General features: G+C 51.8%; 1 protein-coding gene across 10 annotated transcripts in view; it reads right to left on the reverse strand.

The window, feature by feature from the left end:
* Nucleotides 1-15,648, reverse strand: part of Mcf2l (MCF.2 cell line derived transforming sequence like) — a 133,044-nt gene that overhangs the window by 94,296 nt on the left and 23,100 nt on the right. For 4 of the 10 annotated variants that reach the window (XM_050137438.1, XM_050137439.1, XM_050137437.1 and 1 more), the window contains exon 3: nucleotides 12,675-12,758. The exons of 2 other annotated variants lie outside the window; for them this stretch is intronic. In XM_050137438.1, the coding sequence (XP_049993395.1) occupies nucleotides 12,675-12,758 (84 nt within the window). Of the gene's footprint in view, nucleotides 1-1,890; nucleotides 1,999-12,674; nucleotides 12,759-15,648 lie in introns of those variants that run through there. 4 more of the 10 variants (XM_050137447.1, XM_050137445.1, XM_050137455.1 and 1 more) reach the window with 1 other exon arrangement.

Consider the following 15,648-nt stretch of genomic DNA (forward strand, 5'->3'; position numbering starts at 1 on the left):
ACTCGCAGCTCTAAAGCCAGGTGACGCAAAGCTCTAAGGACAGTCACTATGCCCAAGTCCTCAGTTGTAAGCCTTCACTCGAGCAGCTTCACCAGTCTCCAGATCAAGCTCCTAAAACTGTCTAGCCACTCTGGCCAAGACCTTAACATGCCCCTGGAGCATGAACAACCCTATGACCTTGAGCTACCTTCTGTTAGAAGGGGCTCTGGAGGACATGCTCAGGATGTGAACCCTGGGCGATAATGACCAGTAGACCTATATCACTCCCCAGCAGGGGTGAAAGCAAGCACCTGCATTGGGCATGCACAATTCTTGGCCCCAGTGCCTGGCATACAGCCTCTAACCCTAGTAGCCCAGCTCCCCAGCGCAATAAGCAGGAATAAAGATTCGGTAAGCATGATCAGTGTACACGAGAGGCCAGAGGGTACAGATGTGGGGACACCGTTCTCTACAACATCGAGCAATGCTCATAACAGCTCTTGCCAACCATGTCTTCGGGCCTGGATGAAGTCTGCAGCTTCAGTACTGCAGAAGCGTTGGAGGGCACGGTCTGCAAGCTGCTGCTTCTGATGAGACAATAGTGGGCATTAGGGCCCATCCTAGGATGCCTGGACAAGCACATTCAGTGACAGAAAAAGTATCCAGCCCAGGTTCTTCTCATCTGGGATCCTTATCACAACTTAAAATACTCATGTTGTGTCCTCCAGAGTCCAAGAGGAAGCCTCAGTATCTAAAACCCAGGGATGACGTCACTGGTGGAGCAGTTCCCACTGTGACCCCCACACCAGCCAAACACAGGTGGGAAGAACAGCAAGTTCCACTCCTTTCTCAGCCCCCCAGGAACGCAGGCAGTTCCACAGGGCTCTGTACTCATCCAGACCTTGTTCAAGCAACACCCAGAAAAAACGGGCTGTGTCTCCAAGAGGAAGGGGACAGATGACATAAACGGTTTTTTTCTTTTCACCCATTTATAACAAACAGCAGTTTCTATTGCAAAACCAGCACTGTAAGGTGAAGGTCTACACCAGTGTAGGGGGACTATCCTGCTTAATGTTTACGCTGACCTAGTCATTCACTACACCGAGGGGGTGCCACACCCAGCCAGACAACAAATGCAATCTTAATCCCTCAGCAAAGTATTGTTTAGAAAAGATAAGGACACACACCACACAACACATGGCAAAGCCAGAGACTTACTTTTAATCGCACACCACTATTTCCTCTCCGTGTCAGGGAAAGCTGGTCAGGGATACCTGGCTCTGCAGCACAACGCATGGAAGTCAGCAGCAAGATGCATGCTGCCAGCTCCAAGGGGCCAAAATCTACAGGATCCCAAAGCCGTGCCTCACCGCTCACTTTATCAATCAATTAATCCTGAAACTGAATGTCTAATTACACTAGTCTCCTCTCTTACAAACTATATTTGCAAACATTGGCCTTAAGGTTGGACAGTGCGGGTGGGGATTTTCCCATAAATGAGTTCCTGTTGTCTCCCATTCCCATCCCAGTGTCTGAAGGGCCTGGGCTTGGCCCACAGGCTATTCCGGGATCATAGGTCCATGACCAGTGCCGCAGATGAGGTGAGGTTCCCAAGCAGACTGCAGGCTCCCCCACAGGCAAATGGCTCTGCATACAAACCCACATCTCCTAGAAAGCCAGTGTCACGGATCTGTAATTCTCTGAACGTCATCAAGCAGAATAAAATCACATTGTCAATCCACACAAACCTATCAGTTACCAGAAAATGCCCACCACATCTGCCTTTCCTGTTACCAATGCTCGGAGAAAGCGAATGAAGGGGATTCTACAGCCATTAGATGCAATTCTCTACTATTCGACAAATGATGTCAAGCTTAAGAATATATAATCAAGGCCGGCGGCTCCTCCTACCAGTGTTCTTGGAAACCGCGGTTAATCTCTGCACCATTTCTTCTAAGGCCATCTCTTCATTTCTCAGCCAAAACCTCATCCTCCGATTCAACAAAACCGATCCCCAGAAGATAGTCCTCAGCTGCACCAGAGGTGCTGTCGGGTGGGGCTGAACGGTGGGGAGGGGGCGCGGCTGGAGCGGGGAGGGGGCTGTGGCTCTCTCCTTGGCTTCCCAGGATTGGTCTCCGTGCCACAGGGAGGGGGGCGCGCTTTGCGTTGATGGGGGGCGGGGGGCGCTAGGCGGAAGCGGAAGCACTGAGCCCGCCGGGCGTGTCACCACCCCGCACCTGGCAGTCATGCGTGTGTACCACCTGAGCACCTGGGAGGCTAATATGCATCAAGGGGGCATCTGGCAGCCCCGCTCTGCAGGCGCACAGGTCCGCCCTCAGCCCCCCCTCAGCCCCCCTCCCGCGCGCCCTAGGGCTTGAACCCTCGGGACTGGAAATAGCTGCTGCAGGGATCCAATCCCATACCACCCAGAGAACGCTGAGAGCCTGAGCCCAGTGCTCCCTTTATTTCCTGCCCCAGGCCCCCTTTACCTCCTGCCGCTGTAGGGCAGGTGCAGAGGCCACAGCAGCCCAGAGCGCTCTCTCCACGAGGCCTCATGCCCAGGTAAGAGAGAGTCGGTGGGTGGTGGGAAGAGGGCTTGACTCTCCCCGCAAGGGTGTTGGCAGTCCTAAGACACAGGTCTGCAGGAAGGGAGCTCAGCTGCAGGCGCAGGGCTCTCTAACCTCGCCATGTTTGGCAGAGGGCCACACTGTGCATCTGACACCACCAGCTCCACACAGATTCTGGGCTGCTGGTATACGGGGTACTGTTGCAATGCACAGGGTGGTGGTGGGCCAACCTCTATAGCTGCTGGCCGTCATGTTGTTGTTTGGCAGGACAGGTAACATGTTTCCTTAAGAGAAAGAGTATTTTAGAACAAATAGGCACCTCATTCAGGGCCAGGGAAGCTCAATAATGAGAGCTGGGGTTCCCACCGTAGTTCATGTCCACAGGATGAGTGCCCCAGCACTGTGGTTCTCAGTAACACATGTGTACACCGGGACCGCGGAATCCAGTGACACGTGTGTATCAGCACCATGGTGTGCAACAACATAAATGTGCACCAACATGTACATGCATCAGCACTATGGTGGCCAACAACCTGTGTGCACCAACACATACATGCAGTAACACACATGTGCACCAAGACCAGTATCCAAAAATACGTACATCAGCACCACGTGTGGAGGCAGAATGAAAGTCTAATGTTACTACCTCCATGTTGTCTCTTCTGCCTCCCTTGACTGAAGGCACAGAAGTGAGTCGTCAACCTTAAAGCCCTTAACCTTTCTTTCCTCTTGCATCATCTTGTATGATGGTTAATGTTGATTACAAACTTGGCAGGTTCTGGGTGATAAACCTCTGAGGGAGTTTCTAGATTGCACTAATTAAGGTAGAAAGTTCCACCTTAACGGTGGGCAGCACTACTCCCTAAATGAAAAGGAGAAAGGCCTTCAGTAACAGTACCCATCTCCCCCTGCTTTCTGACAGATACAATGTGACCAGCTGCCTCCAGCCCCTGCCAGTGACTTCCCCACTGTAAGACACTGTATCCCAACTGTGAGCTCAGATAAACCCTCCCCTCCTTAAGTTGATTTTGTAGGGTCCACTTGGTCTTTTGTTACATCTATGAAAAAGTAATTCTGTAACTTGAATTCAGAATAACATCAGCTCACAGGTCAGACCCAGTGTGCAATGTGGGATTGTGGTCAGGACACAACAGCAGCAGTGGCCATCAGTCGAGAGGACCTCTGTCCCCTCAGACATGGACTCCTGAAGACCACCTTTTGAACCCAAGCACTCACCAGACTGCAAGATCAGGACTACTTAGTCATGCATACCTTTTGTCCCCTCCCAGCCCTTACTGTTTAAACCTACAGCTCACGCCCAGTACCCCAAAGACAGATGGAGCGTCACTAGCCCCTCATCTGCTCTCTTCCCAATATGGCCACTATTATCCAGCTCATTAACTGGCATTTTGTGATCTGTGGCTGAGCCTAGCTTGTTGGGATACAAGAGCCTACTCCCCCCCTCCCCCCCGCCTTTTAACAGTCCATTTATTTTATGGGTATGGGTGTTTGGTCTGTTCACCATGTCTGTGCCTGATGCCCACAGAGGCCAGGAGAGGGTTTCAGGTCCCCTAGGACTAGAAATAAAGAGGTTGTATGCTGTCATGTGGGTTCTGGGAATCAAACCCAGGTTGTCTGTGAGAGCAGCCAGTGCTCTTAACCCCAGAGCCTCAAGTCCTGGCTTTTGCTCTAAAACCTCCCTGGAAGAACACACATCTGTGTCCCCCACTGGAGCAGGATCCAGATTCTGACCAAGTATTTGTTTCTAGGACCTCGCCAAGGAATCCGGGTTGGAATAGTCTCAGGCAGCTCCAGCAGTTGCCCAGGTCACAGGGTAAGCCCCATCCCCAGCAGCTCCAAGAAGTATTTGTGACCCAGGGTCCAGTCTCTTTCCTTCTCACTGCCTGGCTTGTAGGACAAAGGGGCCCACGGGAGCAGCTCAACCCCGGGCCAGGCCCCAGGAGGGAGGCTGATGCTGTAAGGCTACACCTGGATACCAGCCTTTCCCTAACAACGGATCCATCCGGAAGCTCAGCCACTGGGGAGGGAGGAGAGCAGACCTGGATGGAGTAGGGCAGGCCTGAAGGAGCCACCCCTTCTGAGGTGGGGCTGTGGGAGGGGCAGGGCTGGGGCAGAGAGGCAACAAGTATTCCTGCCCTGCACGGACTCCCCAAATCAACCCAGGAACATCACAGTCATCACCAGCTGGAGTGGAGACAGGCAGATCCCTGGAGCTTCCATTGGCCAGCTAGACTATACACACACACACACACACACACACACACACACACGCACGAATACATATACAAGCACCCCCACACCCACTAGTTACAGATCAAGGTTATGGCTATTATTAAAGTTTCTGGAATATTACTTACGTGCATCTTTGGGTCCTGAAATGAGTGTAAGGTTTAAATAGAAAGCAATGGATATGCATGATTAAGTAGTCAGGTATGGTCTCCTGACCACCACTGACCCATTGTTGTCTGGGCTTCAGGCACATCCTGTAAAGGTCTGACAAGCTGTGAATTTCTTTTGGAGACAATTACTCCCTCTGGCTGGTATCTTTCATTTTCCCAGCATGAGATTCCTGGGGAAAAGTCCATTTCTTTGGGGCCCATTGCTTCAGTAGTCTGATAGATTGAGGGACGCACATGTCTTTAGAATATCTGTCAGGCCAGTTACAGTGTTTTTAATTTCTGTTTTAGCACCTCGGTGCTGAGGTGGATATTCAATATCTGAAATACACAGATATACGTGGTATCTGAAAACTACCAATAATATACAGAATGCAAGTAGAACCCAGATTGGAACACATTTCGTTGGTGCCAGGGAGCAGTGCACAGGAGTCGTCTTCTCAAAGGGGACAGATTCACTGCGGCCACACTGGGAAGATGGATTTGGGATGGGGTGGCTACAGAGTCTCTTGGTTCCTCTTCCCAGCATGACCACATAGAATAATCTGGTTCTTTAATTAGCTTACTGAGGATAGATGGCCACATCTGGTTTGCTGAGGTCAGTTACTTGTGGACAGGCAATCAGCCTGGGGGACCTCAGCCTATACTCATGTCAGTGTTAGCCTTCTGACGAGACCAAGCCCCCCCCCCCAAGCAGTCATGGTGCTCTGTTCCCGCCCTGCCCTCAGGTACTCCAGGACTTCATCACCCGCCAAATATCCCTCAAGCATCCGTGGGCACCTTAGGAGGGAGAACGAAAGTAGCCTGTACACCTGGATCGCCAGGTCCAGGGGCGAGGGCACGGCTGGATTCTTCCTACCCTCTAGGATTTAATTTCACAGCCAAGCTGGAGACAGGTCCAAATTCCAAGTTCAGAAAATGGCTCTGTGTTGAGGGTGGCAAGCAGGATGGGGACTCAGAGTCCTTCGCTGTTCACCCACTCCGGAGCGCTCCTAAGTGTGACAGAACGCAAGCCTCCAGGGAAGTAGTCTGTTCTCTGCCCAGGTGGACACACACCCGCCCACAAGCCAGCAGGAAGGCGTGACCAGCTCTGGGCAGGGTATCTGTTCATGTGTCAAGCTTAACTGCTGGGCTGGCTGGACGTCAGGTCTGGGAACTGCAATGCAGTCACCCATCCAAGCCCCTCACAGAGGTGACTCTGATTTAGGGACCCTACAGATGCCTGCTCTGGGCAGACTACACAGACCTTCAGAGAGACACCACCACCTTACTAGATGAAAAATTCACATGCTTGTGCATATGTGTGTTTGTGTGCCTATGAATGCATCATGGGTGGATGTGTGTACCTGCTTTCCTGTAAGTTCATGTGCATGTAGAGATGCTGCACCACAGAAAAGCTGGGAGGAGAAAAGGAACATGGACGTCTGTTTCCACCCTGTCCCTCTGCCTTCTGAGCATATACTAGGGTCTGAGGTATTGAAATGAACAGGCTAGAACTTTATGAACTAAATTAAAGGCAATTCATGACCTCAAATAGCAGGTAAACTATGGAACCGTAACACATTCTATCCCAGCCCCCACGGCAGCTAGCAATGAAGACTAGAAGCTCAGTGCCTCCGCATCACAGGAAAGTGGGGCAGAGACACTGGCTTACCTGATAGCAAGGAGGTACGGATACGCTCCTCACCTGCTTGGCTAGACTAGAAACACCTGTTTTTAAAGAATCCATTAGGGATGCCGGTCTGTGGTGCTGCACGCCTTTAATCCTAGCACTTAGGAGGCAGAGGCAGGTGGATCTCTGTGAGTTTGAGGCCAGCCTGGTCTAGAGAAAGAAACCCTGTCTCCAAAAACAACAACCACGGCAACAACAAAAGAATCCGTTATGGAATTCTGGAAACAGCCCAATTCCCTGAGCAGTGCTGTAGGGGGGGGGGGCAAGTTCTTTCGAATCCTGAGAGGAAGGCGAGTGTCCTTGCTCCAGTCCTGGCATGAATTCCATGAAGCAAGACTAGAGTGCAATGGTTATTGTTCTTAAGGACTGTCACAAGGTCACCTACCAGGTCATCTGTGACCTCAACTGGCTTGGATAAGATTGCATCACAAGATTTAGCACCCAGAACTAGAGACAAGCAGCACAGTATGCAGGAATGAGAAGGGGTGCTGCCACAGGAAAGGGGGGCCTCTAGCTTAGCCCCAGCCTGTGGGATCGCCAAAGAGAGGAGCAGGTGAGAACAATGTTGGTCTCTTTGTGTGAACCAGAACAGCTGGAAAAAGCTAGGTCCAGTCTTGGAGTCACACTCAAAAGTGCCCTGGGTACTGTGTGCTCTGAGAAGGGGGGGGAGGGGTCCCTCATGTTCAAGCAGGCAGGGTACCTATCCCATCCTCAAGTGGCTCTTTCTGCCAGCCTGATGCCAGTCAGGGAGTTTGTCCTGGGGAGACCAGGCGCTTGCTCCAGCACAGAGCAGTGGATGCCAGGCTGCCATGTGCTTTAGAACCGGTGCCGTGCATCTAGCTCCATCCAGCAGGAGTCCCAGTGGACTTCCTACTTTATTCTGCGTCTGTTATTTAAGGCTCTGCTTTTTGTGCACTGACTAACAGGTCTCATGTGCCTTCAGAAAGTTCCTTGGGAGTTCCATGTAGATGTCTTTGTGAAGTCACAGCCAAGGACCAGCAGGGACACTGGGTCCAGATGCTCCAGGGTAGGGAAGGATAGGAGGTGAAGAGGACTTTCGTGTCCTTGAAAGTCTGAAGTCCACATACCATCCCCATCTATGCAGCCCAAGCCTTGCAGTCCATGAGGTCCCCTGTACTAGGACTCAACAGGCTGGCCAGTAGCAGCTGTGGTAAGACCTGCAGTTGATGGAGGACCAGTAGGACCATTAATGAAGGCCTGGAGGTGTCCACTGAGACCTGGTGAGCTGCCACAGATGGGATTCAGTCAGGGACTCTCTCAGTGGGAGACTGCTGTGGATTATCTATAGGCCAATGTCTCTATCATTGCGGGGATAGGAGGACATGGTGGAGGTCAACAGTGGGCTTCCAAGTCAAAAGAAAAGCTGGACAAAGTAGGGCTGGGTTTCCTGAGTCCCCCATAAGGGACTAACCCTGCCCACCTCTGGGCTTGGAACTTCTGGAGCTGTCAGTGGCCAGGTGGCAAGCTTGCATTTTTGTGGCTGCTGTGTCGCCATGCTTTGTTGGAACAGTGGGAGGAGAGGCACCACCACGGAGGCAGACACTGAAGACTGTCCTGTAGAAGCCATCACCTGTCCCCCTCTCCCCAGGAGAACGGCACCACCCAAAGCCCCCAAAATCTAACAGAATGCCATAATGGAGGAGGGGAAGTAGGACACAGGATTAAGAGGGCCCTTGGCAGAGTTACAAAAGGCACCTTTAAGGAAGGCTTGGGGCTTTTAGCGCTAGTCCTAGATCAGGAAGTGGTTCTCCCTACACCCACAAGAGAGCCAAGGCATTTGAAGGACTCCCCAAATAAAACCACATGGTCATCCAGAGTGCACTCATGTCAGACAAAGGACAGGAGCCTGTGTGTTGCATCTAATATCCCGGAGCTGGCTTCCAGTACTCACCAGGGAGTAAGAGGGCTGGGCCATAGCTCCGTGCTCTGACAAGTAACACGGGCCTTGGCTAATTGTGGAACATTGTATGAGTGAGTGGCTACCGGCTATGAGGAACAGTTGGCAGGACCTACCAACAGATATTTTGCCTTTGTCCAAGAAGGAGATGGAATATCCACTTAAATGGTGGGAAAACAGAACCAAGGAGATAAACCGGCCCAAGGCTGAAGAGGCCTTGTAACAGCGAGGAGCCCGGGAACAATGGCCAGCTTCCACGTATTCTGTTGTTCTGGATGCGCGCCTTGGAAAACAACCATCCCTCCTGCCCAGCCAGGATGACTTGCTCACCTCACTGCAGAACAAAGGACACTCTGTTCTCAAGAAGGGACAGCCCAGGGGAGAGGAAGCCCCCCAGCACTTGAGGTGGTGCCAGGAGAGCGGGGAGAACGTGCTGTCTTAACAAAGGACATGCTGATGTCACACCGTACCCAAGAAACTCTGATGAGGGATCCAGATGGTAGTGTATATATTTAACTGGTGCGCTGACTTCCCGGGCACAGGGGACGGGGGAAGCCACACGGAAGGAGGGAATGTGAGCTGGACGGTTCAAGCTCTGTCCGTGCAGGAGAGAAAATACACGAGTAACAACCCAACACAGAATCCATGAAATAGAGCTTCTGCCTATTCAACTAGACTGACTTCATAAAGATCTTTGCACTAACCTGAGCCGTAAGCCCAGGCAGGGAGGTGTGTGCATGGGTACAATGGACCTGTGCCATTGGAGCTAACTGTCTCATGAATGGGCTACAGAGCAGGCGCAGTGTCCACAGCTCCCATGGGGGCCGTCAAGACCTTGCAGAAAGGGGGTCTCAATAGACCTCTAGGCAGTGTCGGGACCAGAGAGTAGAAAGAATGTTCCCGCAGGAAGGCATGGGTTTCAAAATGGGAGTGTTATCGCATGAGCTTCTTCCCAGGGGTGGTGAGATGTGGGGTGCAGAAGATCAGTGCAGCTCAGAACAGGAGTACAGGAGAGAAAAGCAGGGGGTCACGGTGTGAGCTGTGTGTGAGCCTGAGTAGGCTATGGAGGGGCCGTGGAGGTGCTGGCTAGGGTGCTGCACAGACAGCCTGTAGTGTGGCTGAGAGCACTTCCGGGCTCAGGGCTTGGAGGAAAGCAGATGACCTTCCCAGGGTGTGGTGGTCCTCACCAAGCCCTTTGGAGGTCAGAGAAAAAGACTGGAATCCCCAAGAGAGAGAGAGAGTTCTGCCTCCAAGTGCCACACAGAATCCCTACCTCAGTTTCCCGACTTTCTGGGTGTCAAAGTGCACAAGTCAGCGCAAGAAAACAAGCAGATGGATGCAGGGGTCCCGCGTAGGCATCGCCTCCCAGTCTCTGGAAAAAATGCTGGCTGGTACAGGCCTGGGCAGAGGCCACGCAGATATAAGTCTTTATTGGCTGGCAAGCGATACCACACCAAGAGAGAAATGCTGAGGAGGTGAGATTTCAGGAAGATGGCGGCATGGCTCACAGACATCAGATTGGAGGGATTTAGAAGCCATGGATGGTGAGTGGGAAGGAATTTGAGGAAAGCCTAACAGTCATCTCGTTTATATTTATCCTTTATGAATATGTGACGTTAATGTCAAATAAGGCTTGCTGAGTGTAAGATAAAAAAATAAGTAATCAGAAGAGACCAAACCACTCTGAGTTTCTCAGAGCATTCGCCTATGTGGACTAATCAGAAGAGACCAAACCACTCTGAGTTTCTCTGAGCTTTCGCCTATGTGGGCATGTGTGACTGAGCACAGAAGTCACAGAATTCTCAGTGGTTGCTACATTGGTAAGAAAACCACACACCTGCAGGCAGGGCAACACTCCTGATTCAAAGATGTGTGGTACATAACCCACGTGGTGTATTCCACTCCGTGGACAGAAATGACTTGAAGCGACCCTGCTACATCTGCCCAGTCTGAAAAGAAGCAGATGAAGCTAGCACCAAATTGCTCTGCTCCCCTGGGATCCCACAGTGCAGGCGTCTGGCTTCCACTCCCCCATAGCACAAATACCAAGCCAGATCGTGAAATACTCATTGTTCTTTAGCTTCCTGTCTGAGCTGCAAGCAAGAGCCAGGGCACTTCCATCTCTATGATTAGAAAGAACTCTCCAGGGCACGTCTGGATGAGGTGCTGGGAGGGTGACCTGCAGAGGGGCCTCGGGCACAGGCATTTGAGGCACTGTCCAGCAGGGGTGTGGGGAGATGTATCTGTCAGTTACTTCCCATGGGGCAGAGTGCAAGCAGGCCCACACAGCAAGAATCACTCGGGCTGTAAGCACGAAGATCTCCCACTCCTGAGGTGTTGAGTGGGGTGGTGCCATGTTCCACAGTGACATAGTAGGGAGCATGCCCAGTGTGACCTATTTTAACTGATCTATACCCTTGGTCTGAAGGAAAAAGAGGGTGAGGTTTTAGATGCAGCTGCAGCTTCCTAGACTTGATAGGATGTGCATGCCACTGGAGCTACAGAAGCCAGACCCAGCTAGGTACAGTGTCTCCAGAAGCCACAGCTGGAGTCCAGTAGAAGAGGAGACAACACCCAGATAAAATGCAGGCAGGTGTTTCTCAGGCCACACCTCCCAGCAGGCCAGAGCCAGCACCCCTGCAGGGAGCTACTCACTCCCCTTCAGAATCACCACCTCTCCAGAACTACCTGCTTATGGCTACAGGGCCCCAAGGCCCCACGATGCTGTGTGGTGTTGACCATGAACGTTCTAAGTTTGTAAAGTGGTGCAATAGCAGACCAACGACTGACATCTTTAAAAGGAGTTATGTGCACCAGCAAGATGGCTCAGCGGTTAGGGGTTCTTCTGCTAAGCCTGACAATCCGAGTTTGATCCCGGGATGGGAGCTATGTGGTGGAAGGAGAGAACTGACTCACAGAGTTGTCTCCTGACCTCCACACGTGATACCCACAGCTCTGAGCTGTTCTCTGGAACACCGGAAGACCAGTTTCCCAGCCTTCCTAATGCTGTGACATTTTAATGCCGTTCCTCATGTTGTGGTGGTCTCCAACCATAAAATTATTTTCATTGCTAAAGTGTTGCTACTGCTAGGAATTGGAATGTAAATATCTGATCTGGGACCCCAGGAAAGGACCAATGACCCCTAGAGGCATAGTGGCCCCCTAGGTTGAGAACCACTGCTCTAGAGACTTCCTTACTCAGCGGTGGCTGAGTCTGAGTTTGCATCCCAGTTCAGCCTCTTTTGGGGAAGAGAAACCTTAAGGAGCCTCTCTCTGCCTCAGCACCTACCCTGTGTAAAGGGGGTCATGAAATGCCTGCCTCATCGGGCTCTTTTGAGGACTAAAGAAATCTGAATCAAGTAATTTGTTTCTGTGACGAAACCCCTGTGCAAAGCAGTTTAAGGGAGGAAAGGTTTGTCTGGGTTCACAATTTCGGAGGGTTCAAGCCATAGTCACTTAGACCTGTTACTTAACTGGCCAAACATCACCTTGCAGTAGCCAGGAAGCAAGATACCCCAAGAACCTACCCCCTTCAACCAGATCCCACACTTAAGTTCCTGTCACTTCCTGCAGCCTGTCAGAACCTGACGCCATCCAAAGAGTAAGGCAGGGACGAGGCCAAAGCCTTTGTGATCCAGTCACTTCCTACAGACACACCTGGACAGCACTGCACTGGGGCCGAGCCTCCAGCACACAAGTCTCGGGGAACTCAGCTCCAAACCATAACAAATCCACCAAACAGCATGAGTATCCAGTCACTACCAGCCAGTGTCACAGTACATGGCCACAGAAACACCATTTGTGGACTGCTTTTCTGGTTCTGACCTCCCAGCCACATTCTACAGGGCTACGTGGGACCCTCAGCTCCTGCCTAGCAGAATACGGCTGAGGCTTAGGAGTCATGGCATATGGAGACAGCGCTGAGTGAATGGACAAAGTCTACCAGTGAGGAAGGCCACACCTGCACCCCCCACCCCAGACACATACTTTTCCTCTTTCCATCCCACCTGAGTCTCCTGGGCCACCCTGGGGGTGGGAGGGGTCATCAAGCCCTGTGCGGTATCCGTCACAGGCCAGACAAACAGAGGCCCAGCAGTACACAGCGAAAGATCCTGACTTACCCTGATGGCGCTGAGTCTCCATGGCTCTGGAGCAGCCTAGGGAAGCAGTTCTCTCAGTGACCTGACGGCTCCGCAGACGGGTTCCTGTGGATGGTACAATACAGCCAGCTCTGGACATTCAGGCTAGTTCTCCTCTGTGTGTAAAACAGCAAGCAGGACTGCCTGCTGTTTGCAGCTCCAGGTGACAAGCTGCAGGACCCGAAGGGGACAGAAGGAGCCCGAGGAGAACATCGTCCCTCCCAAAGGGAGGCTCCGTGCATCCTGCTGTCCCGTGAGGAAGGCGTTTCCAGGTAGACAGAAGCCCAGCACTGCGTGTCCAGTCTCCCTGGTGATGGGACAGATGTATCAAAAATCCAACACGTTGAGCCTGTGGTACCAACTCACAGCTCAGATAAGGCAAAACTGGCAGGTGATCTCATTCCAAGCAGGGCTGGTCTCATGGCAGACCTAGTACTTACAGGGAAGCCTGATGCACAGAAGCCTGGGAACGTACACACTCACACTCAGGACCTGAGTGGAAGATGATTCAGGTCGCAGTACCTGTTCCTCTCGCCATTCTGCCTGTTGTCCCAGCCCCCCAGGGGAAGCTGCAGGCAGGAGGCCGAGTGTGGGACTGACAGTCTGGAAGGCTCCAGATCTGGTTTTTCTGACAGGAAGGCCCTGAGTGATGCGTCTGTGATACAGAAGTGGGGGGAAGGCCCCGAGCTGCACATCTGTGGTTCAGAAGTGGGGGCAGATGCAAGGCCCAGGCTCCAGGATTGCCAGTAGAACTGGATGGCCATTCTAATGAGTGTCTAGTCTACTGGATGGTTAGTCTAACTGGATCGTTAGTCTACTAGATGGCCATTCTACTGGGTGGCTAGTCTACTGGTCAGTCAATCTAACTGGATGGCCAGTCTTCTAACTGGATGGCCATTCTACAAGAGTGAGTCTTTCCTCTCTTTCCAGCCACTAACTTTTGTTTATGAGGTCACTCGGGCACCTATTTCTGTGACTTTCCCCACCTTTCATGGGCTCCTGGTTCAGGGCAGGTCCTCAGTTTTACTGAGGGGAGAGCCTATACCAGTGTCCAGTCAGGACACTTGATGACAAGGCTAACAAGGAACTGCTCTCCCTTGTGGTGAGCTCCCTGAGTGAGTGGTGACCCATCTACCTCTGTCATAGAGCCTGCAGGCTGTGGACGCCCAGGGCATGACCTTTCTGGACTTCAGTGGTCAGACTATTGATCCTCCCCCAGATTCTGATAGAAAGTCACCAGGAAACATTCTTTCAAATTCACAAAAGTACTGCTGAATCCAAAATAAGGCTGGGGTTAAAAGAGGCAAGATGGTGGTTTACCTCCTAAAGCGAATACACTCCCCTAGGAGAGGACAGAGCAAAGCTCTTCTAGAGGGTTCTGTGAGCCTGCACCTATGACCTGCTAAGGCTGTGCTCCTCACGAAAGCAAATTGATAGGATTCACTGGTGGCGTTTGGAGGAGGGAAGATGAGGACAAACGCAGGCAACAGAGGAAAGACACAGGTCGCATTCCAGCAGCACAGCCTGAGGGCTTAGCTCCATTCTGGTTACAGTGACACAGAGAGACATCACATCACTACCACTGCAGTAAGTCTGGAAAACACACAGCTAGCAGCAAGCTCTGTTCGGAAGTGCAACCGTAGAACGCATTTTATCTCATAGCTTGTTTTTGATTCCACCAAAATATGTCTCCCTAAAACAACACACACACACAACCACAAAAGGCGAGGAGAAGTTACTCAGAGCCTAAAAGGCAGTGGAGGTCTGGTGTGCGTGACCTGTGCGTTTCATCTAGCCTGAAACTTCTCTTTCCCCCTAAGTGGAAGGGTCAGCAGCAGAGGAGACAGAATCACATAATCAGGATCACATAGAGTCTCCAGAAACAGTGGCACAGGGCAGCACAGCCACAGATACAGTTACACAGGACAGCCACTGGGCACCTGCCAGCAGGAGTGCAGCTGGGCACTGCACCCAGTCACCTGGCACCATCTTCCCAGCAGGAGTGCAGCTGGGCACTGCATCCAGTCACCTAGCACCTGCCCAGCAGGAGTGCAGCTAGGCATTGAACCTGGTCACCCAAGCACCATCTGTCCAGCTGGCATGCAGCTGGGCATTCCACCGAGTCACCTGCCCATCAGTAGACCGGGTCACATTGCCATCTTTCTACCTGATTCTACTCGGAAGCTGGATGCAGGACTCTAGGTTGTTCCAAAACCTCCAACTCTCCATGCTCTCTGCCCTTTCTTTGCCTTCTATATTCTGCTTAAATGTTTAAACATTCAACTTAATCTTAGAATTTTATTTAGTCAAGCCTTAACTTGGAAGATATATTTTCAAAGGCAAATATAAGGGTCACTGGACTTGAGTTAAACTTCTTGACTTCTCTACTCAAGCCGAAAGCCTACACAGCTGGAACCACTGTTTACTGCAAGCGAGTGGAGGTCATGGCTATCAGAAAGAAACGTCACCCTGGTCTGTATAGGACAAGTGCTTCCCGGGTGGCACTTCAGGGTGGAACTGCTGGCAGAGGGTGGGGCCTTGCATGGTTTTCTTAGATAATGACAGATTGATACACCGTTGTATGGAGAGAGAGAGAAAGAGAGAGAGAGAGAGAGAGAGAGAGAGAGAGAGAGCCCCCAACAGCCTCCCAAACCTCCGCTCAATACCACAACCAATACCTGGCATGGACACAGTGAACAGTGGATACAGGACACCCACGGCACCTTGAGCTGCCTTTTGCAGCCCCTCCCCCCTCCCCATGACCCATGTACAGCAGCAATGATTCTCTGTGAGCCGGGGCCCTACAGTGCAGGCCCTCTGGGAGCTGGCTCCTTACTAAAGGAATTCTACATAAGTCCCTCAATGGCGGAGGGTGCCCAGTGCACCTTCCTTCTTGTGGCCAAGCCATGTTCTGCAGTCCCTGGTACAGATGCTCCCTGATCTAACCAGTCATACA

The sequence above is a fragment of the Alexandromys fortis genome, unplaced genomic scaffold, assembly GCF_014885135.2.
Source record: "Alexandromys fortis isolate MF-2015 unplaced genomic scaffold, M_Fortis_MF-2015_v1.1 scaffold_3, whole genome shotgun sequence".
Taxonomy (NCBI): Eukaryota; Metazoa; Chordata; class Mammalia; order Rodentia; family Cricetidae; genus Alexandromys; species Alexandromys fortis.